We start from the raw sequence: 27,939 nt of genomic DNA, 5'->3' as shown, positions 1-27,939 counted from the left end.
TATATTTTTTTAAAAAAGTATCCAATATTCGGATATTTTCTCCTAAATGGCTCAGTCCTTAATCACTTAAACGACTTGAACTTTAACATTGTTTAAAAAGTAAAAATCAACATTTCATCAATATTCTTATTAATAAAATTTTTTTGGCTCATTTCATTATGCTTTTCATCAATGTTAAAAGTAAATAGTAGATTACATTCGAGGTGGAAAATGTTTCGTTACTGCGAAGTGATCAAGATCTCGACCCAGGAATGAAACTTCTACCGTGAATAGTAAGCTATTTTATTCACAATCATCAATTTTTTGAAACATATTTTACTAACAAATACGAAAAAAACCATTAAGCATTGAAAACAATTAGGGCTTGACATTTCATGTTTATTATTCGAACAAAGGGGTAGATAACTACTAATCAGTCACACCTATCAAAGAATTTATCGTTTTCTTTTCTTAGGGAAATTATCTCTATATATGATATGCTTAGTACAGGGTTGTTAGAGTATTTGACTTGAAAGTGTTCAAAAATGGACAAAATTCTTCAGATAATTTAAAATTATGAGGCTAATTCAGGCAACGACCCCTCTTGGAGAGTTTTCGATTTTAACAACCAGTTAGTACGTGTTTCTTCCGAGTGGTGGAGGAAGTAACCTTAAACGTCACTTATACGATACGTCACTTATTATGGTGTGCGTCCCATTTTATATTTAAAGTACTCGAATATCGTTGTGCTTGCAATATCACAATAATAATAATAACAGTTTTTGGTGTTGTTTTTTGTGTATATTTCAGAAGATTGTCAAATTTGACATTAATAACACTGTGAAGGAAGTGAACAATTATTCTTACTGTTGAAATGTTTTGTCAAATGGAATTGGTATTCACATTACATTTGCATGAATCAGCTTTACAAACATCGCTGTTATAAAAAATACACAAGATTCTGCATTTAACTGCTGTTGGATATTCGCATCAAACTCTGACTGCATTTTTGAAGGTAGGCATGTGTAAATACATTGAATATAACAGTCCGTTATGAATAACATTTCCTTCGTATCATAGTTGGTTTTAGAAAGGTCACCGCGATAAGATACTCCATACTAATATGATAAAATATTATTCAGTGAACGGAAAATATTATTTTTAGAGCATAATAATAATTATTAATTAACGGGGGTAAGTGCCAATTTTCGCAAAAACTGTTTTTTTTGGATGTGGGTTGTATGTACAATATTAAATCTATGTTTTGGTGCAAGTGGTTTTGCTAAACTTCTGCTACATTTAAACAAGTGTGAAAGTCAAAACATTGTAAGTTCCAAATATAAACCTATCAAAAATTGGGGTAAAAATCATTTTGAAATCTAAACAAGTGGAAAAGGGCTTTTCAAAAGGCGTCGAGAAATAGCGAGACACAATATAAATCGTCTTCTAGAAAGACGATTCTTAAAAAGCTGAACTTGTTTTGACTCAGCATTACGAGGGTCATTCCAAAAGTTTTGAGAATGGAAGAAACAAGAAGGGTGGGGAGTTATCTGTTTCCATGACAATAACGGACGACTAGTGGTGACTATACCACAAAAATTTCACTCACCCCCTATAACCCTTTAGTTTATAATAGAAGCGCGAATCAGTCATAAAAATGAAACTGACCAGAGAACAATTCCGGGCGATGATCCTGTACGACTTCAAAGTTGGCATAAAGGAAGAACAGTGCTTTAAAAAATTAAAAGGGGCATTTGGGGATGAAAGCCCTTCCTAAGCAACGGTTTACCGCTGGTATGGTGAATTTCGGCGCGGACGTGTAACATTGACGGATGAAGAAAGAAGCGGCCGACCTTCAACCGCAGTTGCTCCAGAAAACGTTAATGCTGTGGAGGAACTGATAGTGAATAACCGTCGAATCACATGTTGCGAGATTCAGCACATCTTGAACATTGGATCGGCAGCGGTCGACAGCATTTTGCACCAACACCTGCGAGTAAAAAAAATTGCGTTGCGTTGGGTGCCACACTAGCTGACACAGGAGCAAAAGGACGCGCGCTTAGATTGGTGCCGCTACATGCCAGATTGTTTTGAAGATGGCACTTCCAAACGTGTATCAGAGGTTGTTACAGGTGATGAAACCTGGGTATACACCATGACCCCAAAACCGGTCGTTTCAGTGTCCTGATGACGCGCTGCAAGCATTCCAGGACGAAGTTAGCGCGCTACCCCAAGAGGCATGGGCTGGTTGCTTTAGGGATTGGTTTAAGCGCATGCACTCTTTTATAGAAGCTCAAGAGGCCTATTTCGAAAAGCTGTAATAAACAGTTTTGATCTAACTTGTTTTGTTTTTTCTATTCTCAAAACTTTTGGAATTACCCTCGTAGTAGCTGAACTACAACTTTTTGGAAATTGCCCACTTTTCACATTTTTTTAAACATTGATGATAAACTTCTTTTCGATTTTCTTTTGCGAAAATCGTTTCAAAAAACAGTACACTAACATAAATTTAATTTAGTTCATAGTATTGGTTACTTTAAGAGTAAAACAGTTTTTTTCGTTTCCTGTAAAATTATTAAAATGGCACTTACAACGTTTTGGAATGGCAGGCCTCAATTATAATTAATAAAGAAATGAGCGTACTGGAAACTGCCACATAATCTATTTAAATTGATACTTTGAACAAATCATTTCCGGTTCAAGTTTTACGAAAAAAAACATTGTTTAGTAATTCTTATCATTAATCACCGGATGTTTTGGAGCAGCATTCAAATTATGGGTGTGAATGTTTCCAAAAAGAGGTACCTAGAAGGGCTGACTTTTGTGGATACTCGTGGTGCTCGCCTAGGAAAGGAGGGCAATTTTGGGCTTACATATTTTTAATTTATTAACTTTTTTTAGATACTATTGTTTGCAGTTTTAACAGGTTCTTTAATGTACAATAATTGTTTGCTAGAATATTAACAGATTAGAAAACGCTGTTGGGTTCTTTTGTAATATTGAATGAATATTTACTTTTATACTGACCTCAAAGTTTTAATGCTTTGACTTTTTAAATTTTACAGCAACCACCTCGAAAAGCTTAATACAGTTATCTATCTACAGTTTTTGATCAGGGGTTTGCACACTAAATTAAAGCAAATTTTCAAAAAAAAAATAAAAAACTTAAGTTTACACTTCTATGATTTGGTCGTCGAGGGAAATAGCCAGAGGAGAGAAAACATACATTGTTAAATAACTAAAAACGTCTTTATATTATTAATTAGAATTAAACTATTAATAAATCTTTCACCAGTATGTAAACCACAAGAAAATATGACCTGCCGGTGGAGAGAAATTTTTTTGATCGGATTTAAGCAAAAAACGTCAGAGATACTGATATTCTAATTCAAATTTTGTTAGACAAGTGCCATCACTTCATTTGTTGCCAACCAAATTTGTTAAAAAATTCCTATTCCAAAGTATTTTGTTTTTAATGTATTATTTAAATTTATATTGTACAATAAAAAGTGTAAAAAATAGTGTATTAGACTATTTTCATAAGTCATTCCATTTCACTACTCCTCGCTGGCTCGTCGCGGTCAAAACTCATTCGTGAGCTACGATAATAGCCTTATAAAATACGTTAATAATGTACTATGTATTAACATTACTCATTTACATTTCAGTGTTTTTCAAAATATTGCACCACAATGTCAGCTTATAATTAATGAAGTTGCAAATTAATGTTTTGTCTTTCATGCATACATACTAATTTAAAATTTGTCTGTAAACATAAAAAAACATGAAAAATCAATTTAGATAATAATAAAGTAGATCATTCAGACAAGATAAAGGATGTTACATTTATTATAGACTTGCGGTAAAGTGGCTGTAAGCAACATAAAATACGTTGAAAACCTATTTCTATTAGAGCTAAGAAAAAATCATTACTTTATGAGTTTATTTCACGCTTTCTATCTTTTTAAAATAATTTTAATCCGACTATTTTGTGATATAAAAAATATTTGTTTGTGAAATGCACAAATTTGGATCACCGGCGTTAGGAATAATGAAGGTCGATGTAGACGCTCTGTAAAATTCATTGGTTCCAAGTAAGCGATAAATATTAAAACGACGATCAAGACATACATCATCGATTACCCAAGCGTGAAGGATTTATTGATTAAAATTGTATAATTAAATTTGCTATCGCCACATTATGCTATACACATATGCAAAATATGTTGGTCTGTTGCCAATCTCACGATTTTCATTTAGAAGACTGATGGAATCAGTGCATTCCAGTTAGGGAGTTAATTTTCAAAACTCAATAAATTCAATTTTGACTGACAGTGGGTTTGATGTGAATTTGAGATTATTTTGAGCAAATGTAACAATCTGTATATTTTATTCAGTGAAAAACCTCTTGCTAAAACATTGTGTTACCTTCTTATGCCAAAATAGTTGAAGCAAATTTGAAGAAAATTTAACAAATTATCGTTTTTTCTAAACCCTTTATGAAGTGGATTCATTGAATTTTGAAAAATAACTCCTCAGTTATTAAAAGCAATTTTATACGGTATAAGTCAAAATATAATTCTATATTCAAGTAGGAGAAAGTGGTTTCAACTGCTCCAGTAATAAGGTTTTCTCATTTAAGGCAAATATTAATATTTTATGCTACATTTTATATTAATCCAAAGACTAGGTTAATTCACGTTAGGAGTATAATCCATGTTTCCTACTTTAAATAGCGTTATTAAATTAATCTAATCGGTTTAATGTATTAATTTCGATGGATTATTTCGTTCAATATAATTTTTCCCAATGACATATTTGTTCTAGTTTGTGTGTGCGCGATCAACGCTGGAAAACTGTTAACTGATAATCGTATTTCCATATTTTAATAAAATTATTTTTTACGCTAACATTTTTCAGATTCTACAAAATGTGGCGCCAATTTAAAGTGATATTATGGAAAAACTTGGTAATCAGAAAACGACACTGGCTCCTCACAGCAACAGAAATTTTTATACCAGTTGTGCTTTTTACTTTAGTAGCTTATGGCAGATCAAAAATACAAGGAATGAATAAAATTCACATTGATGAGCCTACATATTACAACGCGTCCACGTTACATGAAATATACGCCCATTTGAATGTAGGAGAACTAAAATTGTGGTATGCTCCTGATACGCCAACGTATCGTAAGATAATACGAAGCGTCCAAGAAAAGTTTCAAATACCCGGAGATGGTATTCAGTTCAACTTGATGCAAAATTCAGACTAAAATTAAAATTTCAGCCGTTAGCGAGTTTTCATCAAAACACGATCTGTTAAAAGCATTCGAAAACAATAGTTCTTCACAAATTGCAGCTGTTATCTTCAATGGAAATGATGATCGCAATTTGAATTACGATCTAACAATTTATGATAAACACTTCTCCTGGAACACCGACAAGCTTTTCTTTCCTATGATGGACGTTGGAGGATCAAGTTGGTTTTTTTCAAACGTTTATAGTCATTATAACAAACATTTTTAGCATCATCTCAGTACATTTACAAAGGTTTTGCTGCGCTGCAAGTTGCTATAGACTTTTCGTACATGGAACTATTTTCGAATAAAATCAACGATGTGGAGTTTTCTTTGCAAGAGTTTCCAGACCCTCCACGTACTGTAGACTCTGGAATAAACGAAATGTTCATCTATTTTCTACCACTGATAACCATCTTCAGTTTTATATTTTTGTGCCCTGCTGTGTTGCGAAGAGTCGGAGAAGAAAAAGCGTCCGGAACGAAGGTATAAACTCTAAATAAATTGAATTAAAACTCATTACGAAATTAACAGGAATTCATGAAAATGGTTGGTTTAAAGTCGTCGTTAATATGGCTGGGATGGTTTATTCACGCATTGATTACAAATCTCTTTTCGATCATAGCAGTGGTAATATTGATGAAAGTTCCGTTTTGGGGGGTGTCATACCCTCCAATTGAATTTTCAGACGGCACAGTTTTGTTCGTGTTCTTGTTCTTGTATTGTATGGCAGCTATAACCTTCTGTTTTCTAATTGCCAGCATATTCAATACGCGTAAGTGTAAAAATATTTAAGTTTTACAACACTACAGAGAAAACTTTTAGCGTCCATTGCAACAGTTGTTGGAATATTGGTGTGGATATTCTCTTATTTTGTACCCCAATCATATGTGTCTACGTCTGAATCTTTATTATGGAAATCTAAGATACCGCTTGCTCTTTTCCCAAACATGGCGCTTCACTTTGGGTATTCCTCCATTTCATTGTACGAGATACGAGGTAATTTTCTTGTGGAATTTCTAGTTCGTGGTGTTAATTACAATGATTCTAGAAACTGGTATTCAGTGGAATAATCTGTTTGAACCAGGAAGTGGAGATGAAAACGATGTAACGATGGGAAATGTTTTCATAATGTTAATAGTGGATATGGTCGTGTATATGCTTCTTACACTTTATATAGAGAATGTCAAGCCGGGAGAGTATGGAATTGCTAAACCATATGGTTTTCCAGTTATAGAACTTACCAAAGTAAGACAATTTATGTTGGGTTTATAATGAGTGTGATTCTTAACTAATAAATAAGGGAAAGGGGTTCGATAATTTTAAAAACCAGTTTGAAACCTTTTATTCTATTGCATTTAAGAATCATCTTGATCTAGACAATTTTTAAATATTTGGACGTAAAGACAAACATTTTGGAATTTTAGTTGGTGAAGCGATTCTTCGCGCGTCGTGTCCAGAGCTCACACGGCGATAATTTGTTGAGAAGTCATGATGTCGAAGAAGGAAAACCACCGTGTATTCAAATTCGCAACCTTTACAAAAAATATTCGAATCATATGGCCGTCGATAATCTAAACATGGACATTTACAAAAACCATATAACTGTACTATTGGGGCAGAATGGTGCAGGAAAAACCACAACAATGTCCATACTAACAGGTAAGGAAAATTTAGACCTTATCCCAAATCAAACATCATCTCTAGGAATGATCAACGCAACGGATGGATTTGTGGCTGTCAACGGCAAAGATATTAAAAAACACACCGATGAAGTGAGAAAACTGATGGGTTTATGCCCACAACATAATCTGTTTTTCCCGGATTTGACCGTTTCGGAACATTTGGAGTTTTTTGCAATGGTGCGTAATGACAACTCCTTTAATTTGTTTAAAACTTCGTTTTATAGCTCAAAGGGTCTAAAGACGTAGAGAATGACATCAAACAGATGTTAGGAACGCTCGGTATAGGTGATAAAAAAGATGACATGGCCAACACTTTGTCTGGTGGTATGAAGCGGAAGCTATGTTTAGGAATGGCACTAATTGGTAACTCTGAGGTACTAAAAAACATCGAAAAAGACTGTTTCTTCTAATGGGTGAATTGTTCTCTAGGTTATCATTTTGGATGAACCAACTTCCGGGATGGACCCAGAATCGCGTCGCAAAGTCTGGGATTTGCTACTAGAATACAGAAAAACAAAAACTGTTCTGATAACGACACACTTCATGGAAGAAGCTGATGTGCTTGGTGACTGGATAGCCATCATGGCCAATGGCCACTTACAATGTTACGGCACTCCAATGCAGTTGAAAACAAAATACAGTAATTATATTACGGCTTCTCCAAGCTTTAGAAATAACAATTTTATTTAAGACACCGGATATCACCTTTGCTTGCTACTAAAATCACAATTGTCTGTTTACAACATTAAACAAAAAGTGACGGAGCACTTTGCGGATGCGAAAATTATTCGAGAGAATGATGATTCCATCGTGTATTTGTTGCCTTTGGACGCGGACGGAAAATACGCCAAATTGATTGCAGAATTAGAGCAAAAGCAAGTGAATTGGGATATTGTTGACATCACCATGAATGTAACAACTCTAAACGATGTGTTTTTGAAGTAAGTTTACTTCAGATTTTTACTACTATTTATTATTTATTACTATTTTGTAGAGCTAAAGATGAACTTGATGGTGTTAGCGAGAACGAAGTAGACCACTCCAGCACTGAAGATCTAACGCAATTGCCGAGGTCCGAAAAGCTAACAGAACGTACAATGAATAATTTCTTTGCCTTGATGATAAAACGATGGTACTTTCTACGAAAAAAATTCTACTTTTTTGTCCCAGCTGTGAGTTAACTTTTTAATTAATCTAGAAAACTAATCGAATTTTGTAGGTCGTGGTGTCTAACTTAATTTTTTTCTTGGCTATATGGTTAGCCATGTCCAGTAACAACTTTGATGATACAGCAGGCCCGTCACTGGACCTCTCCCTAAGAATATATGGCAAACCAAAAGTATTTTATGGTGGCGTAAACACTGCTGATCCCGCAATAACAAAAATCAGAAGTTTATATGGTGAGGCAGTTGAAAATGAAGGTGGACATGGAATGGTCACGAACAATGTTTCTGGTGGTCAGTATTTAATTTTAATTTGATGCGGCTTCTTATTTTTAATTGCAGAGATTGTAAACTATGGAGTGGCTAACATAGCTTTTTACAAAAAACATATGATTGTTGCGGCTGAGTTTAACCAAAACGATGGGAAACTCGGCGTAAATCCTATGTATTCACTGGAGGCGATCCATGGAATTCCAATTTCGATTAATCTTGCAACAAACGCGTTGATTAAAACGCTGCTCAATGAGTCGTTTTCTATAAGTGTCAAGAACGTTCCACTTAAACCAATTTCTTCAGAATCCACACCATCTGAATTATCGTTCGTTAATGTCATAAGCGTTTGGTTGATTTTGATACCCATTAGTAAGTTCCTTGGTGGATATTATGATCAAAAATAATTGTAATATTTTAGGCCTGTTCTTCTTCATGAGCAATTTCATCGTTTTTCCACATACTGAAATTTCAACCGACTTTATCCAAATCCAGACAATCGCTGGAATAAGAACATATTTCTACTGGCTCTCCAATGCCCTGTTTGATTTGGCGTTCTCAGTACCACCGCTGTTACTGCAATTTTTGCTGCTGTGTTTGCTTAATATTTTGGATTACAATTCGGGTGCCTTTAAAGCTGCAGATATTTGTAAGTATTAATAAGAAGTCAATATTAATTAAAAATAAAAATTATTTTTAAGGTGCAATGGTGACAATATTTGTAACTTACATCTTTACATCATTACCGTTTACGTACTTGCTGAGCTACCGTAAAACTGTGTCTGGAGGATTTACCTTATTGATATTGTTGGGAATTTTTGTTGGAATTCTCCCAACTTTGATAATAATTCCAATAGAATTCTCTCAAAGTAGTACTTACATCAGAATTGCAAGAGTTTTCAAACCACTTTTGATTATATTCTCACCACCGTTCACGTTAACTTACATGTGTGTGAAGTTTTCAAAAAAATTTGTTGATAATTTCAACTGGAAATTCATGGATCCGTACAAGAAAACTCACTTGTGTCACACAGATCCAAATCCTTGCTGCTTTGGTAAGTACTTTTTTAATTTTAATGCATGCAGTTTATTGAATGTGGGCCGTGGTAAAAAGCAGTAACCTTTTGGTGAGGTACTAGTCCAAGTAGGTTTCCTTGAGCAACCGTAGTAATTAGTTTGTTGGTACTATTCATATTACGGTACGGATTCTTACAAATTTGTGTAGGTCTCGTCGAACAGCCGCACGTAACCTTTGAACAAGGTACATAATATTACGATGCCATTCCTACTTACGTAGGTTTCCTTGCACAACCGGAATGCCCACTAGTATTACTATTACTAGAGACTGCTATTACTAGGACTCCGGTGCAAGAGTAATAACTAGGTGTCCTTTAACAAGGTACCGATTACATTACGGTGACGATTCCTACTACAAACCCTGGTCTTGGTGATCAGATACGTGTTGCGGTAATAAAGATTCCTACTAGCTCATATAGGTTTCTTTGTACAGCCGTAGCAACAACTAGTAACCTTTTATCAAGGTGCTATTAAAATTCTGAGTCCACGTTATTTAGTTCCCATAACTAAAACTTTTAGTTTTACAAGAAATCGATAATCCATGGAAGCCGGTCAATGTCTTTTGAGGGTTAAAGAAGATCGCCATCATCCTACGCTAGCTGCAATTATCAAAAGTGGATACTTTGTACTAATTTCACGTTGCAAAAGGTGATCTACTTAACTTATATGGTATTTTAGTTCGTAAATTATGATATCTATTGTATAAAATATCGATGATGCCTGCGTCTATTCCTGTCAAGAACTTGACGACATTGTTTCATCATAATATATTATGATGATCCTCTTGCACAGATTTAAACATCATTTCAAAAGTGGATTACTCGAACATACAATTGCCAAACAATAGAAAAAACTGACCAAAAAAGGCTATGCTAAGTACATTTGAACGTGATATTTGAAACGATGTCCGTAAACTGTGCTTCCATATTTACTCCCGAAAAAACTCTTTTAGATTTCCTGACGGAATGGGATGGTTAATCAAGAGTTGTCACCACCAGTGAAATAATTAATACATATTTTCACAACACAACACAATAAAATTTGTGGTTCCAGATGACATAATGATGGTGAAGCCGATTGTGATGACGATTACTCGAATTGTGATCATATTTTGTCATCATCTTTTGGTTGCCCCTATACCTGTAGCTAAGGATGTGAAAAAAAAAAAATTTTAACTTCACTGCGAGGATCTTTTTTCTACGTGTTCGGTTTAATAACTCGGAGCAACACAGACGTCAAAAATCATACTTGCAAGTAACAAAGTGGCCACTTTCCCAAGGTTTTTGACTATCAAGTCAACTTGTACGAATCTTCATGAGCTTGGAAAGCTTGTTTGTTGACATATGTATAAGCTTGATAATTTGGTTCTTTGTGATGGTTATTTCATAACTACTACCTCTTACACCGTGTTTTTCTGTATGTATATGAGAAGGTATACAAAGGTTGCAACATTCTCCTACACGCTGAAGATTCTAGGAACCGTTAAAAGGATCGGAAAATGTCTCAATATGCTACTAAATACTAATCAGCATGTTCAACTTACAACAAGTTGTGTAACAAATGTAACATTTTTAAGTTTTTTTTTTGTTATAATTGTTGTACTTTTGTTTTCCTATTATTGTGTTTTTTTTTCTCAATTTTTCTCAGGTGTTGGATCTTTGTTTTCTTCTTATTTAGCAATATATTGTACATAATAAGATAAAAATACGAAACATAAGAATGGTCTTAAAATTCAACCTTGCGGTACAATTGAATTGTTCATTTCACACCATGTAAGTCGAGTTTTCAAAAAGTTGTTAATTACACAAAATGGCTTCATAAGGGTGTATGAATTATAAAGTCAGGGACACATCGTGTCGTAAAAACACATAAATCGTTAATTTATGAATTAATTAATATTAAATTAACCATTAAGCTGGTGTTAATTCGAATTGATATTTCAGGTCCCGATTCAACAGAATGCCACAAATTTCAAAGCTACTTCCAGAATGATAGCGTTGGCATCAAAAATGAATTGCTACTGACGATTCTATCCTTCTTCTTCTACTTCGCTCTTTTAATATTCTTAAATACTGATACCTTTAAAAAGTTTTTGCACCTTTTGAAATACCCAAGTACCATCCTTGCTCCGTCTAAAACTAACCTTACCAACTCGCCGAGTCACAACAAATTGCCGAGAGATGAAGATGAAGTAGATGGTGTTAGCAACGAAAGCAAAACCCTCCTCGTCAAGGATTTGTCGAAAAGCTTCGGAAGAAAAGAAATCGTAAGAAAACTTAAGTTCCACTTAAACAAGAATAAGTGTTTCGGGCTGTTGGGAGTCAACGGTGCTGGAAAATCTACAACTTTTCGCATGTTAACCAAATATTTGTTCTTCGACAAGGGAGATATAGTGTTAGAACCTGAAGAAGCACCCGTGAAAATATCACAAACTGAAGTAAGAAACTATTTTATCTGGATTAGTAAATAAATGTGTGATTTAAGTACTGCGAAAAAATCGGTTATTGTCCCCAAGAAGACTGCTTGAATTTCTTCTTAAGTGGGAGAGAATTACTGAACACCATGGCACGTGTAAAGGGCTACTCCTCAACCGACGCGGAAAGAGTAACCAACTATCTGCTGAAAAACTTTGGTCTAGAAGATTATGCCGATAAACCGTGTTCTGAATACAGCGGCGGTAATAAACGCAAACTTAGCACATGTTTAGCGTTCTTGGGCTCTCCAAAAGTTATTTTGCTCGATGAACCAACAAGCGGTGTCGATCCCGCTAGTCGACGCAAATTCTGGAATATTCTATCTTCATTCAAGAAGGCCAAAGACACGTCGTTTTTATTATGTTCGCATAGTATGGAAGAATGTGAAAATCTATGTGACGAGTAAGTACCTACTACAACTTAAAAAAAGTCACAAACTGTTTATGGTTTTGTAGAATTGCCATCATGAAGGATGGCGAAATAAAAGATCAAGGGAGTCTTTTGGCGTTGAAGAATAAATACCAACAAGGCTTCAAAGTCACACTTCGATTGAAGAACTTGTCTGACAAAACGGAAGAAATCAAGAATGAAGTTAGCGAAAAATTATGTGCGAACCTCAAAGAAGAATATGCGGTAAGTCCTATTTACTTAAACAAAACAAACCTATTGGAGATTTTTAGGAAACTTTAACTTACCAAGTTGCCGACAAGAACAAACGTCTGAGTGAGCTATTCTTTGCCTTGGAAAACTTGAAGGATAAGTATAATGAACACATTGAAAACTACGTGGTTAATCAGATTTCTTTGGAAGATATATTTTTAACGGTTGCGGAAGGAAATTGAAGCGCCCAAGCACACGGTTTTTTATTCGTCAATCATCATGTCGGATCACTTTTTATGTTAAATTTGGTCATTAATCAGTTTATTCATCCAACTAACCTTGCACGTGTCATTATCATTCTGCAAAGTACCAAAGGATAGATCATTATTACGAAATTGGTCGAATGAATGAACGAATTGTTTTTCTAGTCAGTTTGAATAATGGATCGAATTTGCTCAGTAATTAAAACTTGTCTAAGAACGGAAAATGAAAAAACCCGTACAATTTTTATTAGTTTTGTTGTTATAAAATGTTACGAAAACATTGGAGTTTCATTGGTCTAAATTGAATTAACTGTTTATACGGTGTTTTACGTAAACCAATAGATTATAAAAATGAGCTCAAAGGATTTAAACAATTCAGTGGACCAATCCGGAAATTTTGAAGGCGGTGATTTTCGGAAAAATTTGGAAAACAACGTTCTTTGTCGATTCGAAGAAAAATTAATGCCGACTGCTACAGAAATTTTAAAAGGATTCATGAAAACTCGAATTCATCCAGTTCAAGCTGCACCAGGAAGAAGCACTGGAGATAATGAAAGTTTCTATGTTACAAAAGAAATGTTTTTGCCCCTCGAAATGGGTGTTGAAATGAAACTGTATTTGTGGTCCAAGGGGGTGTCAAAACGAAAAAAATGTCTTTCAATCTGTTATAAAAGGATCTTTTATTTTGATTTGGTGGAACTTTACCAGAACTGGTTGTACGATATTGATCTTAATTTTTTCTGTAAACAAATTTTTTGATTTCAAATTTTCACCCGTGATCCATTATCGCTTGGGAATTTTTATTGAAACTAACAAATAACACACTGGTCAACAAACTTTGAAAAAAACTGGAGAAATTGTAAAGTAGAGTTACTTCACTTCTCATTTTGAGGCAAGCTAGGATTTACAGATTCTTTTATTTTTAGTATAAACATTTTATCTTATGCATTTTCCTAAAAACTCCCTGGCTCCATAGGCAGTAATCTTATCTAACTTACATGCAATCAATGCATATTATGTATTTTATCAAAACATGAACATTAAGATGTATCTAATACGTTTCTATGCTTACATGTAAAGTACTTCATAATAGAGATGATAGAAATAATTCATAATAACATAGTTACTGCTTCATAATAGCATAGTTACCGTTTCATAATAGCATAATGGCCCTTAATTCATAATATTCAATGTATTTTCGAAAATTAAAGCAACATCGAAGATCAAAATCCGAAGATTTCCATTTATTTATATTAACTGTAACATAAAATATCTTGCTTTTCTCGCTGTTCAACGCGTTCAAAAATTAAGTCAAAAATTGGAAATTTGCAGAACTGTTGGGTGTATCATTGCCTCATTCGTACATGTTTCGATAAAGCTTTGTATTTACTACGGATATTAACTAATTCATAAAGAACTCGGACGTTAACAAGTAACGTCCTCGTTCATTATGAATTACTTAATATCCTTCTCAAATAAATAGCTATTAAAAGCTCCCAAAAATAATAAAACAATATTTCTGAACATTTTTGATAGCGTGTCAAAAAGGCAAGATTTCATTTTTTAATGATACATTTCAAAAAAATAGATTAAATCATTTTTGAGTTTATGTTAAATTGCATAACATTAAAAATTGGAATTCAATTTTTCAAAAAGATTTTAGGATTTACAAAGTGTATTATTATAGTTCGTTGGAAATATTTAACCGCCTTTTCAACCGTCTTGAATAATTCCAAAACTTTAAATTTTGGAGAAATCGCTAAAAAAAAATACTATGTACAGTATTTAAAAATATGTTTGAACTCTGCCCTAATTCAATACCAGGAGACAATTTTACTTGTAACTCACTTCCTACTTTTCCAGTAGGAACCTTGTTGACTAGTGTGCATAAGCAAAATAAAAAATGCACTCTAAAATTCGGACTACATCCATAATCCTTTTACCACCCCGATGCAGTATCAGAAACCATTCATATAAACTAACTGGTATATAAACAGTAGAACACACAGATTCCATGCATACCACAAATAGCTTACACTCCTTATTAACAGAGTCACTTAATGTCGAATTTTATAAAGTTATGTATATTTATAACAGTATTATTTAATTTTACGGTAACCAAAGATGTTAGAATTTGGAAGTTTTATTTTATATGCACTATTTTTACATAAATAGGTTTTGGGATTTACACGAAAGTAAGTATGCGCACGTATGTACTATATTCGCATTCTTGATATTTCCAAAAGTACAGTCTAGAGTTTTGATGAATAAAATATATTTTTCTACGGATTGTATTTATAATTACCAAAATTGTCGAAATATCTTGAATGAATTTGGTAGAATAGATAAGACCCACTATGTATTTATGTATATTATTTAATCAGTCTGTGATAATTTAGGATCGAGATTTGAATACAAGGTGATGAATTTATTTAATATACATGTTTACTTATTGACTAACAATAACAATTGAATACTATTAATATTAATTAAACAACTATACTCGGATTTTTATAACTTTGACCTAACTTCACCACATTGATAAAAGGCGATTTTAATTTATCGGATCAAAGAAAGTCCCATTTGTACATAATTTTCACACTTGTAATGCGTACATGTTCAATTTGCAAGAGTTGGATCATCTGTGACATTTTTAGGTCAATTCGGTTTAAAATTAACAAAAAATTAAATTGTTGTAATAGTTAGACTCATAGCTAAAATTCTAATGTACATAAAGTGTAGGTGAAGTTAATCAATTTAAAAAAATTCGAGCATAGTTGATTAAAAAACCTAAGCTTAAAAAATATTCGTATAAATAATCGTTTATACTGAGAAAGAGAATAATAGGTTTAAGCCTGACCATGGGACTGCTTAAAGTTATTGCAATACATACATATAATATGTAGCTTCATTTATTTTGTAAACTATAATAATAAAATCTAAAAATAGTACAATACCTCGTCTTTTTTTATGTTTTCGCAATGGTTTTTACGCATCACTCCAATTTTCGTGCTTTAAAAATATGTAACAAAATTTAGTCCTTGAGGCCGTAACTCCACTGCGATTTTTAGGCGCGCGATTTAATCAGAGGTAAATAGTATTCACAGGTACTTTTGATGACATAAAAAATTATTCGAATTCAACGATTTTTCTGTCTCACTTTGCAAATTTTACTGCGACACCGATTTGATTTTTACTTGGCGCAACTAGCAGCCTAACCTTGTTAAATTGACTTCTTATCAATCAAACTTATCCTTTGTTATAACAAGTATTGAAAAGATTAATCAGACCACGTAAAAATATCATTGTTTTTTATTTTCATTATTACAATATTCAATAGTAGCAAAAACAATTAATAATCGTTCTTCAATTGCTTTCCTATGTGCTATCGTCAACAGGTTTTCTATATTTGGAATGGCTTCCAATCTTTTTAATAAGTAACCACCCGCAACATTCAGGAGTTTTTGTAAAGTAACATTTCGTAATCTAAAAATGTTTCATTGTTAATCATTTTTTACATGTTGAAAATCACTTATAAATGTTCACTTACATACAACATTGGTACAAAGGGGCTAAAACGTCAAGATGTGATAAATTAGGGTTCCCAAATCCTTTTCCATTATCTATTAACACAACATTATCATATAACGTCTCATAGTGGTGTCTATCACCGTTCTGAATTAAAAAGTCAAAAATGGAAACATCGACCAGATCCAATAGTCGACGTCTTGCTAACTTTTCTTTAACATTTCTAAAAATATAAATGTTCAACTTTGCCAGTTTAGTTCAGTTTGTTCACTAACTTGCAATAGCTATCGTTTGTTTCCCAAACAGCTTTCTTATTTTTCTTGTACGTTCTTTGCCACGGCGATCTATAACTCTTGAAAGACGCATTTATATTAAATATCACAGACCCATAAACTTTAAACTCTTCGTCTTCACAAATCGCATCTTGCTTCTTACAATAGTAACATTTACCAAAAATACACGTTCTATTACTTATTTCAAAGCTGGTGTTAATTAAACGTTTCGTTGCCACAGGCATAATATCGTTTGAGAATGAAACCACACGCTCCACACTACAAGGGGTCAGAGGCATATTTAAAATCGCAGATAAATAAAACGCGATTATCTCTGAATTGTATCTATCTTTCCCTGCATAAACAGGTCCTTCAATAACCCTGTCAATTGTATACCACTTCGGCTTGAATACCACATTCTGATTGCCTTGTAGAGTTAGCAACAACTTCAGCTGAGTTCCACGGGTATCTAAATCAGAGGATATAATTTTAGAACTCTTGAGTGCTAAGAGTAGGTCGCCCACAATAGGGTCATTTAAATTAACCAGATGATCTTTGGATACCCATGAGTTTGCTGTTTGCCACACTGTCGCAACGTCTTCTCGGGGAGATGCTTTGTTCACAAACTTAAGGAAGTTATCAAAATTATCATTTTTAAGGGGTCTTCTAGTTTTGTACTCCTCTGGTAGCTCTTTTAGCTGTTGGTAAATCTTATCATGGATGGTTTGAACTTCAGTTTGCGACGTGGTTAGAATTGTCAATAAATAATTAGTTGAAATAAAAAATGTTATAATTAAGATGACGCTGATGGTTAACAATCTTCTTTTTCGCACCATTTAAAAGAAGCTGAAGACCATTTGATGTTAACATGTCCCATATGTTCCAAGGAGGCTTTCAAGGGACGTCTCGTTTATGTTCCTTTAATGCAAACTATTAAAAGTGTCCATGTTTGAGCAAGTGTGGAATTAAGCCCTTTTGGTTGACTAAAAATGCTTATGGAATCACAACACAAACAGAAAATATAACCTAAAAAAACCTAAACGTGACATGTGCTAGGTTATGTTATGTGTCAAAATTGTTACAAAAATTAATATTTTTGCTTATTTATACAGCCGAATGGGTTCACAATAACATGAAGGCACTCTTTTTGTCTTTTGTAATTTAAATCAAATTGCTGTACTTTTCTGAAATACAACGATTTCTTATTAAAGTGAGGTTAGGATTTCTAAAAACATGAGTAGAATTTCGAAATTCATCGGTAAGGATTCAAATTAGAGTGCTAATGTCTACATTTTTGTACTCATTTAAGACATTGGGGCTAATTTGACTGATCTCATGTACAAGGGAATCTGCAATGGCTCCACAAAACATGAAGCTGATTTGGCACATGTACTGAAAAGAAGTTGGGATGCTGGTCTAGACAAGATAATAATTACAGGTGGAAACTTAGAAGAGAGTCAGAAAGCTATAGAACTTGCTGCAACAGATGGTAAACCGTAAAATTCAAGAACTGAATCTGTACTCTCACTTGCAGATAAACTATTTGCTACAGTTGGATGTCACCCCACTAGATGCCTAGAGTTTGAGGAAAACCCTTCGCATTATTTATCCCAATTGAAAGAAACCATCGAAAAAGGTGCCAACAACGTAGTAGCTGTTGGCGAATGTGGGTTAGACTATGATAGGCTACAATTCTGTCCCAAGGATGTTCAACAAAAGTATGAATCTTGTCTTTGCTCCCTCAACGTAACAAACCTTTCAGATATTTCGAGCTGCAATTAGACCTGAGTAAAACTTTTAAACTGCCTTTGTTTCTCCACTGCAGAAATGCAGCGTCTGATTTAATTGAAATTCTAAAAAGACACCCAAATTTAAAAGGAGTTGTGCACTCTTTTGACGGATCTCTAGAGGAAGCCAATGAGTTTATTAAAATGGACTTCTTTATTGGTCTAAATGGATGGTAAGTGCAATTTTAAATGTTTCATACATTTTTACACTTTCATGGTCACAGCTCCTTGAAAACTGAAAAAAATTTAGAGACCGTGAGAGTTCTTCCCAATGACAAAATTCTAATTGAAACGGATTGTCCTTGGTGTGAAATTAGACCAACACACGCTGGATATTCCCGAATTAGTAAAGACAATGTACCCGCAAATTCCGTTAAAAAGGAAAAGTGGAAACCCGACTGTATGGTTAAGGGAAGAAATGAACCAAGCAACATTAGGTAACCCCATCAAAAGAAATGTAAATTTATTTCGTTTTAACTATTTCAGACAAGTACTGGATATCATTGCGTCCATAAAAAATGAAAATCGTGACGAGCTATGCCAGCAGATTTATGAAAATACACAGAAATTATTTAATTTTACTGTATTAACAAATTGATACAACTGTAAAGTAGAATAAATATAAAAATAAAAAAGATAAAATAACCTAGTCCCAGAATGTATCTTTTTTGCATGAGCAAACTGCACAGCCTCTACTTGATGGCACTTTGCACCTTTTCATATATCCAGTGGTAATATTCTGTTGCTTTGATTTGAGTGGTGTTGAAGGCTTCATAAACTACTCTTTGCATGTTTTCAGGGGATAACTGGCCTCTGTAACAAAACGTATAACGCAAGACCAGTCATATGATGAACTTACACAAAGACTTCTGTTTTCAAATAATCAATACTTCGGTTGACGTAAAATACAGAAGTTGTCCAAGCATTGCTCACTACATTTTGTGATTGTTCAACAAGACCAGGAGCATAAGATTCAATCTGCAAACATTTTTATATTGCAACAATTAAAAAAAACTAAAGTAGAGCTTACTGATTGAATCACAATGGGGTATTTTTCAACGGCAACTTCCTTCAAATTGTGGAAAACATTACAAAGAACTAGTCCCAACTTTCCCCCTAATTCTATGTATGGTGTTGAGAATTCAATGACGGCTTTCCGATAAGTTGGAAAGTTTGTTTCAATTTGTTGATCCACTGCTGACAGACCTGACTTGACTTTATTCAATGCCAAGTGGGAGTATTCACAGATACCGGAATTTTTAAGATATTTGTTAGTATTTGATTCTAAAATTAAAATTGAATGAATCAACAGGTAAACTAAAAATTACTTCATACTTTGCCAGCTTCCTTCTTGTTTGATATCACAAAAAACAACGCCTGCAGCAATCAAACAAATCAAAACAAATAAATATTTCAAACTTGAGCCTGACTTCTTTTGTTCACTCATCTTTTGTTGCAATTTCTGTAAAAGAATCACATGAGGTTTCATTCAGAAATTACCAATTCAGCTTAAAAGAACTATAAATAAAGATAACAGATCAAAGGTCTGAAGCTCGAAAATTTTCCAATTATTGTTGGTGTTAATGAACTGTATAACTTGTTTCCTTTTCCAAGGACGGTCTAATAGTTTTTCCAATGCAACAAATCATCCATTAAATAAACAATTTATTATTTATACGAACCTTTTATAATTTACAATGAATATCCAAACTGAACTCTAGTATTGTTACGGTTAATGAGATGTACTTCTTGTGGTTTTTTTCTCAGAAAACTGAAGAAAAATATATTTGGTAACTATCACTGTATGGCCAAAACGTGGTGTAAACCAGTAACCCGAAAATCAATTAGATACAAATTTTCACTTTAAACTTCCATTCTGTCATGTCATATTCGATTTACGATGTTACCGTTCTGTCAATAAACAAGAAATGCGCATAAACGCAGGGTTACCAGTTTTCATGCGCAGATAATCTGATTACCGTGGCAACAGGGGATAGGACACAAGCGCGACCGACCGGGAAAATGATCGACCGAAACCAGCAGTCCTCAAACGCTGTGAAATCACGAGAATATTTCGAAATGACATAAATGAGTCGACAGTTTCGTCAGTGACATTTTAAAATAGTTGGTTATCTTTACTAATTAATAATAACTCTGCGTGACAAGGTTTTGGTACCCTCAAAACTGGTGCCCTATCTAGCCCACATTTTTATAAGACATATCGCGACCTGAGAACTATAACGTTCTAACTAACATTTGCATTAAATTGATCAGTGTTCACGTTATTAGTGATATCTCTTTAATTTATTAAGGATTTATTTTAAAAAAATGACAGGATTTATGTATTAATATCATTTTGACTTGTTAAAGTATTTAACTTACTTCATTGTTATACTTGATAGAAAATGTTTAAAAAATTCTCAAAACAAACAATTTAAATTCCCACAAAAATCACGTCGTGTTTAGAAGTTATGGGGACCTTTTTCAAGAATACCAATTTTTAAATTTAATTTTTAAATCAAGTATGTTATGACTATATTGCAAGTATAAAACATTTTAGTTTTCACAATAAAAGTCATCACACAGTTGAAGTACAATTTATTTAAAATTAGTGTAAAAAGCACGAATTTTTGTGAGTGTAAAACCAAACCAGTTATGATTTGCATAGATTTTCATCATTTTTTTTTAATTCTTGTTTTGAATATTTATGACCATAACTACGTTAATATCTTAAATAAACCTGAAAAAACAAGCTCTTTTCTATGTTTTAACTATTTAAAAAAAATGGTACATACGTTATACGAAGTTTTTGAGTTGAAGATATTGTTTGGCACTTTGTTTAGATCACAAAACACCAACTTTCAAAAAAGGTACTCAAAATTAATTTGAATTTGTCGCGTAGTGTAATCAATAATTGGTTTTCTTCAATCAATATGTCATAAAACGAGATCAAAATTTTAATTTACAGTGGCTGTCAAACAAATTAGGACGACAGGCTTAAAATGTATGCAATGTGACTTTTAGTATTCAAATTCATTTAGTTAAGCCATTGTAATACCCGGAACGACACTGATTTGTCAACAAATGATACTGGCAGAAACAAATTTAAATAAAACTAAATTTACAAGTTAGAAATTTTTAAATTTTTGTTCTTTCAAATGTCATTGTCCTAGTTTTTTTGCGGTCACTGTACATCTTCTAAATTACATAATAAATTACAAATAAAATAAAAAAAAATACACGTCATTTTGCCTTAAAAATTCTGCCCATTATTATCAGACTTTGAACAACTTTGCCACATGTGTCAACATCAACAACTTTTAATGATCTGTGAGCTGTATATTTAAATGTTTCGACCATGTTTCCACTATACGAAAAATAAAAATTTAAATAAAAGAAAAAATGCGTTGCACGTAATAAACAGAATAGTAACTTTTTCTTTATACAAGTATTTAAAAAGAATTGTGTTGTGTCACCTTTCAAACTGTGATTTTAATCTTAATTTGATACCTTTGGACACTGGACCAATCGTTTGAGAAAATGAAGTAAAAAACTCACTGTTTTATTGTCACCAACTTTGTTTCTACTTTCTTTTCTATTAAAATTCGAGGCTGTGTGACAGGATAATTAAATTCGTTCCATCATAAATTATGTAAATATTTATTATGTACCTATGTTTCAGTGTAAACACCGTTTTAACAACGGAAAATCAGAATATTGTGTTTTTGTATTTGCTCAAAATTTAAGTTTTATATGGAATATCCATTGAAAATAAAAATATTGAAACTTAAAAATTGTAGGAATTTCGAAACCTTAATATTTAAACAAATTTAATGGTTAAACCAACAATCAATCAATTATTATTAATTAATTGTAATTAATAACCTATCCATCCAATACACACACATTTTAAACATAAATATTTGTATATTCGTTTCATTTCATTATTTTTTGAATTATCTTTCCTACAGTCGTGCTTTGATTGATTTATTTAAGATAAAACGATAATTATCAATGCCGAAACAAATTACTCCGGAATTTAAGTGTCTGATAAGAGTAAGAGATTAATTATTAAACATTCTGATACAAAAAGTTAAGTTTTTCACCACTTTCAAATCTTGTCGAATGGAACAACTAACTTATTTGCCATATTTAACGACCAACTTCAGATCGCTTTCCCTCCGAAAATGTGTGGCGGTTTTAGATTAAACGACATGGAAAAATATATAGTTGACATTTCTGAAATATCGAGACAAAATATGCGACGAAATATGAGACACATATCGTCGGCTTAAGTCGTTAAGTTGCTAAGTCCATTTTCAATTTTTTTAACCCAAGTCGGGAAATTTTAATTTTTTACATATTTGACGTTAAATCTGGGATTTGAAAATTTGGGGAATGAAAATAGAATGTTTCTTAATTCTGAAATAGTAACACATAAAAGGATCCAACGCTGTACCCTTTTTATAAAATTGAAAATGCATTTTGTTCAAAAATGAACTTGGCAACTTAACAACTTAAGCCGACGATATCGTCGTGAACAAAATGCATTTTCAATTTTATAAAAGGGATAACAGAAAAGTACAGCGTTGGATCCATTTATGTTATTATTTAAGAATTCATTCTATTTTCATTCCCCAAATTTTCAAATCCCAGATTTGACGACAAATATGTAAAAATTAGGATTTCTTGACCTTGGTTAAACAAATTCAAAATGGACTTAGCAACTTAACGACCTAAGCCGACGATATTACAACTAACATTAAACATTGCAAATAACATTAAACTGACGCGCAACAAATGGGCAAAAGGAAAGTAAAAAGAAGAAATAAGTTACCTCAGCAGCACGGATGATCCCTGATAATCCTTCGTCTTTCTTTCTTTTAACCGAAAGTTCATTGCTTGCGACGATTATTTGCTTTGTTGTTTCTCTGAGCAATTTCTTGTCTATATTATTCTTAATCGTTGGCCAATTATTATCTGTAATAAATAAAAGTTGGATAACTTTCTTTGTGTACTGTGCATATCTTGGAATTTTTTAAATAAACACACTGCATCAGAAGTTATGGACAGTTGTTATTTATAGAGAGAGCAGATAATGAAGCATGGAATCTTTTAAATAATAAAAAAGATTTATCCGTTTCTGTGGTTCACAAGAAACGAAAAATTCATGACTAATTTAATAACTCTCACTCCTGTTCGGTTTAATTTTAGCACCGTCATGCAATAATAAATTACAAAGTAATTTTTACACGGACAAAAACTTTTCACCACGGAAACGGAAGAAATTTGTGTGTTACATCATTCCCGTAATGCCCATAGCTTCAAATAATTTAAACTAAAAAACTATCTTACCTATATAGCGAAGAAGGATGGCACTTGCGGTGATATTTTTACTAAAAACTTTACACCATTGATCCAAGCTGCTTGAATCTTTTTTGAAGCCTTCAACGATCATGTCACAGATAAATTTTTGGTAATCATCGTCTCCCCCAACAGGTATTTTCTTCAAATAAAATTCAAGTGAATTCCTAAACGTGTCTTTTTTATTGACAGAAAAAAAACCCGATTTTAAATCAGGTAGAACACCGGTTAAGCTCGGCTTCAAATCACTTGGAAAATTTTTTTTACTTGAAAAAATCAACTCCAAGATAAACATAAACTGATCTCTCGTGAGTGGGGTTTGTTTGTGGGAGCTTATTAAATCTAATAAATATTTATAAATAAATCTCGAGTAGTGTTTTAACTCTACTAATGGTAACATTAATTCCTGAAATACTGAAAACATGTTGTTAGAAAGACAATCATTTGATAATGTGTTGGCATACTCGTAAATCCTGCTTCAAAGCTGTTGGTGCCTGCCTGTCCTACAGCCCAAAGGATTGATAGACCAATATTCGGTCGATTTTGATAAGATGTTCTTAACACGCCATGTTTCGTTAAATTGGTAGTTACTAATGTAGGCTCTTTTATAGCAATGTTTTGTAGAAGCAACTTATGACCTAAAGCTGGTTGGTTCTTACTCATATCAGTCACCATTGACGTTAAAGAAATATCAAAAAATAGCTGAAGATTGCCCTTGTTTACGTCTTCAATGGCTTTATCTATCACTGACTTTATGTTAGATGGTACCTACACAAAAAAAAACAAGCTAAAGTACTTATAGTCAAGTTAAAAATAGAAGCAATTTTGTGAAAGTGAAATTTTAATGTTATTATACCGCAAAATTTTTAGATTAATTTTATAAGTAGATATCTAATCGCTACTTTCTCAATTTTAGTTTTTAGAAACTGTTAAAAATTCTTACAGCACTCAGTGGGTAATCTGAAGGCTTCTGAGAAAACACAGGATCTTGCAATTCCACATTAATTTTCTGATTCAAAAAGTGGGCTAAATCCTTTAACCATACAATAGGAGCGTCAGGAAAATGTGACTTGCTATTGTCATACACTGATTTAAGTTCATCAACATCAATCTGAAAACAAACATGAAATATAATTTTGACTTTCACATGATTTTCGTACCAATTTAAGTGCACTTTCAATTGACTTGGGCGCTTTAGATTTCGGTACTTCCGCTGGTTTTTCCTGTTTCTTCTGTATCTTTTTAGGGCCCGTTTCTGGAGCTTTTTTTGTTTCAACAGGTTTGGTTTTCCCATTGGAATATAAGTTCTTAACTTGCGACTTGGCCACTAAAAAGAATCACGTAAATTGAACACTTACTTTATATGATTTTACTTACAAACATCTTCCACTTTTACATTCAAATTTTCTACTTTCTTTTTGGTTGGCTGTAACCCAACTTTTGGAATACCTTTTTCTTTCTTTTTACCGACAACTTCCCACTGGCCTGACATGATTTCAATTAAAAGTAATTTAACAAAACGTTGGACTTGCACAACGAAATAAATAAAATAAAATAAAAAAACAACAGCAAATTAACCGGCTTGAAGAATACACTCCTCAAGAGTAAACAGCAAACTGACGTTTAATAGCATATGGAAACTGGTGACGTGACGATGGCGCGAACATGTCAAATGTGACAGCGTGGCACCAGTGGCGTGGACGGTAGATTTCAAGTCTGAAAGATTATTTTATCAATTCGAAAAATCGTTAAATTTGAACTGCGCTTTTGGCTTCGGCATATTAATGTTGTCTTTGGACGATAGTATTTATTGTCAGGTTTAATACATGTTATTTTAAGCAAACAGTAGCGTCACGTAGAGTTTTTCAAATAATTTTCGGCAAAATTTAATACAAAATACCCTTCTTCAACAAATACGCTTAAATAAAAGTCAAAATATAAAAGAAGACGTATAATATCTTGTATAAATTGTATTATTTTACACGTTTATATCTCGATAATTCTCCGTCATAACTTTTAGGGAGAGCACCAAAGAGATCCAAATCCGACATATCACTTAGCTGCTGTGGTCTGTTGGCTGTTAACGCATTTTCGTTAATTCGTCTTCTATTTCTAGACTTCCTTTGACTTGATCTAACAAATCTATTTTCTCTACGCTTGCTTCCAAACAAATTTTGACTATTATGTCGTTTCAATCTAGCCGCATTGTCGTAAAAATAAGTGTGCAAATGGTGAAAATTAGGAAAATCCGAACGTTTGTTCAGATTAAATTTAGACCGATCTAAACTTTTATTTGGTGCTTGTCTCTTTAAAATAGATCTTTCTTCGAAATCGTCACCACCTAACAGGTCTCCACCTTCCTCGCTCTCTTCATGCCGTGATTTGTAAGTTTTTGCCTTCGCACTGTCGGAGGAACGATCGGTTCTTCTTTTCCTTCTTCGGATCTCACGTTTTCTTCGAACATTTGCAGTTTCATTAACTTTAACTTGTCTCCTCTTTCTAACTAAAGGTTTCAGCTCTCCATCAGGATGCAATGCCGGATTAACTTCATCAGTTTCTTCTTTAATCAAAGTGTTCGAAGCTTGTCGTTTTTTTCTTTGACTGTCTTCGTCGTCATCGTCATTACTTTGCGATCTTTTCAAAGCTTCAATCTCTCTTTTCACTTCCTCTTTCAGTGAGTTTATTTTATTTTCTACTCGTTTTTCGTAGTCATCATCTCCCTCGGTGAACGACCTTTTATCAGCTTCTTTTTCCTCCGCTCCGCGTTCTGTTATTTCAGAACTAGCTAAAGGCGACTTGTTTCCACTAATCATTAAATCGCCTGAATCTTTTAGGTTTTCTACGAGATCCGAATCTTGAGAACCCATTCCGGTTTCTTCTTTTTCTCGTTTTTCCCGACGCGTTTCTGTATCGTCACGTTTTTTCAATTCCGAGCGTCCATTAAATATCTCGTTTTTGATTTCGTTTTGTTTTTCATTACCACTTTGAAAGGTGTGTTGAGGAGAAAGTTTGTCATTGTCGTCACCACTTTCGTGACAGTTCTGATCCCTCTTACTTCGTTCTTCTTCCGTTTCATCGTCCTCAATTTCTTCATCCGTTTGTTCTTCTTTAATCTCTCGTTTTTGGCCGTGGCTTTCATCGTCTTCGATCAAACCCATATCGTCTAAAATATTCTTCAATTCTTCTTCAATCTGCTCGCTGTTTTGTGGATTTGAGGATCTCAACCGGCGAATTGTGGCCTTCAACTCTTGGACATTATCATCGTTAATAGCGTCGTAGTTTCCTATTAACTCTTAATTATTTCGGGTGGTTAGATTTATGCACGTACTTTTTTTATCCAGTTTATTGAAAATTTTAAAATTGGTGAGAATGGAAGGATAAGTTTCCTCATTACCCTGAACTTGGCGTTTATCAATTTCCGAAATGGGTAAGTTTTGGGTCAAATCGACGCTGTCAAAATCAATTTCTTCTTTGACTGGTATAAATCGATATGATCTTTGATAAGGCTAAAAACAAATAAAGAAGAAAAAAAAAACAGACCGAAAAAGTTTACTTGTAAAATTCCAATCGGTTGGTTTTCTCTATAAATTACTCCAACTTGTCTCTTTTCAACACTATTATCGAGATTGTCCGCATCTATTGCGTATCTCTTTTTTTCATACCCGAATGGTTTAAAGTACCTATCAGAACTTTCGAATTTTGAATGAGGTTTGTACACGTCAGGATTTTGGCTGTTTTTTTCATAGTTGAGTTCTTCATTTGAGCCCATACAGTTAAATCTGCAAGAAACTGTGTAAATCGATTCTGAACTTTGTTCACTAACTTGGTTTCGTCACTAAAACTTTTTTCTTCTTCGTACGGTTTCGCTGATGTTAAATCTCCAGAGGCGCATAAAACAATATAAAGAATATAAAATGTTTTCATAATGGAGAATTAAAAAATAAATGCGACAACTGTCACATTGGCGTTAAATGATGTCACACGTAAACTAGACACAAAAATAATAAAATTGATCGTAGCTATGCTACCATGAATCAAATTAAAAATTATGATAAAAGACGTTTTTTTTTAAGGTTTGACTTTCCTGCGTGGGGTAGTTTTTCGCCCGGCGCATCCACCAAAATAAAATATTAGAATTCCAAATATTTTCATCAAATTGTGGGAAAGAGGAAGAATAAAAC

At 33.3% G+C, this 27,939-nt stretch overlaps 5 protein-coding genes across 5 annotated transcripts; 2 read left to right on the top strand and 3 right to left on the bottom strand.

Annotated features, from left to right (window-relative positions):
• Positions 1–627: 627 nt before the first annotated feature.
• On the top strand, positions 628–15,763 carry LOC148181129 (phospholipid-transporting ATPase ABCA3-like). Its single transcript, XM_088043470.1, has 21 exons — positions 628–994; positions 4,900–5,216; positions 5,266–5,457; positions 5,505–5,761; positions 5,810–6,050; positions 6,101–6,274; positions 6,327–6,523; positions 6,703–6,937; positions 6,983–7,137; positions 7,185–7,334; positions 7,390–7,600; positions 7,652–7,901; positions 7,955–8,132; positions 8,180–8,417; positions 8,466–8,765; positions 8,815–9,042; positions 9,095–9,448; positions 11,414–11,907; positions 11,955–12,346; positions 12,400–12,577; positions 12,625–15,763. The coding sequence occupies exons 2-21, from the start codon at positions 4,910–4,912 to the stop codon at positions 12,784–12,786; spliced, it is 4,893 nt and encodes a 1,630-aa protein (XP_087899596.1). The 5' UTR covers positions 628–994; positions 4,900–4,909; the 3' UTR covers positions 12,787–15,763.
• A 338-nt stretch (positions 15,764–16,101) lies between these two features.
• Positions 16,102–17,457, bottom strand: LOC148181128 (glycosaminoglycan xylosylkinase homolog). Its single transcript, XM_088043494.1, has 3 exons — positions 16,611–17,457; positions 16,358–16,558; positions 16,102–16,293 (listed from the first exon to the last, which is right to left on the bottom strand). Exons 1-3 carry the CDS (start codon positions 17,441–17,443, stop codon positions 16,110–16,112), a joined length of 1,218 nt encoding a protein of 405 aa, XP_087899620.1. The 5' UTR covers positions 17,444–17,457; the 3' UTR covers positions 16,102–16,109.
• Positions 17,458–17,772: 315 nt separating this feature from the next.
• LOC148181127 (deoxyribonuclease TATDN1) lies at positions 17,773–19,040 on the top strand. Its single transcript, XM_088043503.1, has 6 exons — positions 17,773–17,865; positions 17,917–18,096; positions 18,142–18,325; positions 18,370–18,567; positions 18,619–18,831; positions 18,881–19,040. Exons 1-6 carry the CDS (start codon positions 17,841–17,843, stop codon positions 18,990–18,992), a joined length of 912 nt encoding a protein of 303 aa, XP_087899629.1. The 5' UTR covers positions 17,773–17,840; the 3' UTR covers positions 18,993–19,040.
• Tmem214 (Transmembrane protein 214) lies at positions 18,828–25,371 on the bottom strand. Its single transcript, XM_088043478.1, has 10 exons — positions 25,136–25,371; positions 24,919–25,085; positions 24,702–24,869; positions 24,223–24,526; positions 23,750–24,172; positions 23,232–23,374; positions 19,730–19,856; positions 19,425–19,678; positions 19,254–19,372; positions 18,828–19,207 (listed from the first exon to the last, which is right to left on the bottom strand). Exons 1-10 carry the CDS (start codon positions 25,248–25,250, stop codon positions 19,087–19,089), a joined length of 1,941 nt encoding a protein of 646 aa, XP_087899604.1. The 5' UTR covers positions 25,251–25,371; the 3' UTR covers positions 18,828–19,086.
• Positions 25,372–25,505: 134 nt separating this feature from the next.
• Positions 25,506–27,682, bottom strand: LOC148181125 (uncharacterized). The gene is made up of 4 exons (XM_088043485.1): positions 27,582–27,682; positions 27,312–27,537; positions 27,087–27,264; positions 25,506–27,041 (listed from the first exon to the last, which is right to left on the bottom strand). Exons 1-4 carry the CDS (start codon positions 27,680–27,682, stop codon positions 25,732–25,734), a joined length of 1,815 nt encoding a protein of 604 aa, XP_087899611.1. The 3' UTR covers positions 25,506–25,731.
• Positions 27,683–27,939: the final 257 nt, after the last annotated feature.

The sequence above is a fragment of the Gnatocerus cornutus genome, chromosome 1 (assembly GCF_029298725.1).
Source record: "Gnatocerus cornutus isolate USDA-ARS CGAHR chromosome 1, icGnaCorn1.1, whole genome shotgun sequence".
Classification (NCBI taxonomy): domain Eukaryota; kingdom Metazoa; phylum Arthropoda; class Insecta; order Coleoptera; family Tenebrionidae; genus Gnatocerus; species Gnatocerus cornutus.
Note: the sequence above shows the minus strand (reverse complement) of the source record. Positions and strands in the feature narration are given on the sequence as shown.

What these genes read in the sequence shown, in the direction of transcription:
- LOC148181129 (XM_088043470.1), top strand. Translation starts at nt 4,910, where the DNA reads ATGTGGCGCCAATTTAAAGTGATATTATGGAAAAACTTGGTAATCAGA. An exon ending in TTCATTGTACGAGATACGAG is followed by an intron (nt 6,275 to 6,326) that starts GTAATTTTCTTG and finishes CAATGATTCTAG; the next exon opens with AAACTGGTATTCAGTGGAAT. An exon ending in CACTAATTGGTAACTCTGAG is followed by an intron (nt 7,335 to 7,389) that starts GTACTAAAAAAC and finishes ATTGTTCTCTAG; the next exon opens with GTTATCATTTTGGATGAACC.
- LOC148181128 (XM_088043494.1), bottom strand. Translation starts at nt 17,443, where the DNA reads ATGGTGCGAAAAAGAAGATTGTTAACCATCAGCGTCATCTTAATTATA. An exon ending in ACAAACGATAGCTATTGCAA is followed by an intron (nt 16,559 to 16,610) that starts GTTAGTGAACAA and finishes TTATATTTTTAG; the next exon opens with AAATGTTAAAGAAAAGTTAG. An exon ending in CCTTTGTACCAATGTTGTAT is followed by an intron (nt 16,294 to 16,357) that starts GTAAGTGAACAT and finishes AAACATTTTTAG; the next exon opens with ATTACGAAATGTTACTTTAC.
- LOC148181127 (XM_088043503.1), top strand. Translation starts at nt 17,841, where the DNA reads ATGAGTAGAATTTCGAAATTCATCG. An exon ending in CCCAAGGATGTTCAACAAAA is followed by an intron (nt 18,326 to 18,369) that starts GTATGAATCTTG and finishes CAAACCTTTCAG; the next exon opens with ATATTTCGAGCTGCAATTAG. An exon ending in TTTATTGGTCTAAATGGATG is followed by an intron (nt 18,568 to 18,618) that starts GTAAGTGCAATT and finishes TCATGGTCACAG; the next exon opens with CTCCTTGAAAACTGAAAAAA.
- Tmem214 (XM_088043478.1), bottom strand. Translation starts at nt 25,250, where the DNA reads ATGTCAGGCCAGTGGGAAGTTGTCGGTAAAAAGAAAGAAAAAGGTATT. An exon ending in CTTTGAAGCAGGATTTACGA is followed by an intron (nt 24,173 to 24,222) that starts GTATGCCAACAC and finishes ACATGTTTTCAG; the next exon opens with TATTTCAGGAATTAATGTTA. An exon ending in ACAAGAAGGAAGCTGGCAAA is followed by an intron (nt 19,679 to 19,729) that starts GTATGAAGTAAT and finishes TTTTAATTTTAG; the next exon opens with AATCAAATACTAACAAATAT.
- LOC148181125 (XM_088043485.1), bottom strand. Translation starts at nt 27,682, where the DNA reads ATGAAAACATTTTATATTCTTTATATTGTTTTATGCGCCTCTGGAGAT. An exon ending in AGTTTTAGTGACGAAACCAA is followed by an intron (nt 27,538 to 27,581) that starts GTTAGTGAACAA and finishes AGTTTCTTGCAG; the next exon opens with ATTTAACTGTATGGGCTCAA. An exon ending in AACCGATTGGAATTTTACAA is followed by an intron (nt 27,265 to 27,311) that starts GTAAACTTTTTC and finishes ATTTGTTTTTAG; the next exon opens with CCTTATCAAAGATCATATCG.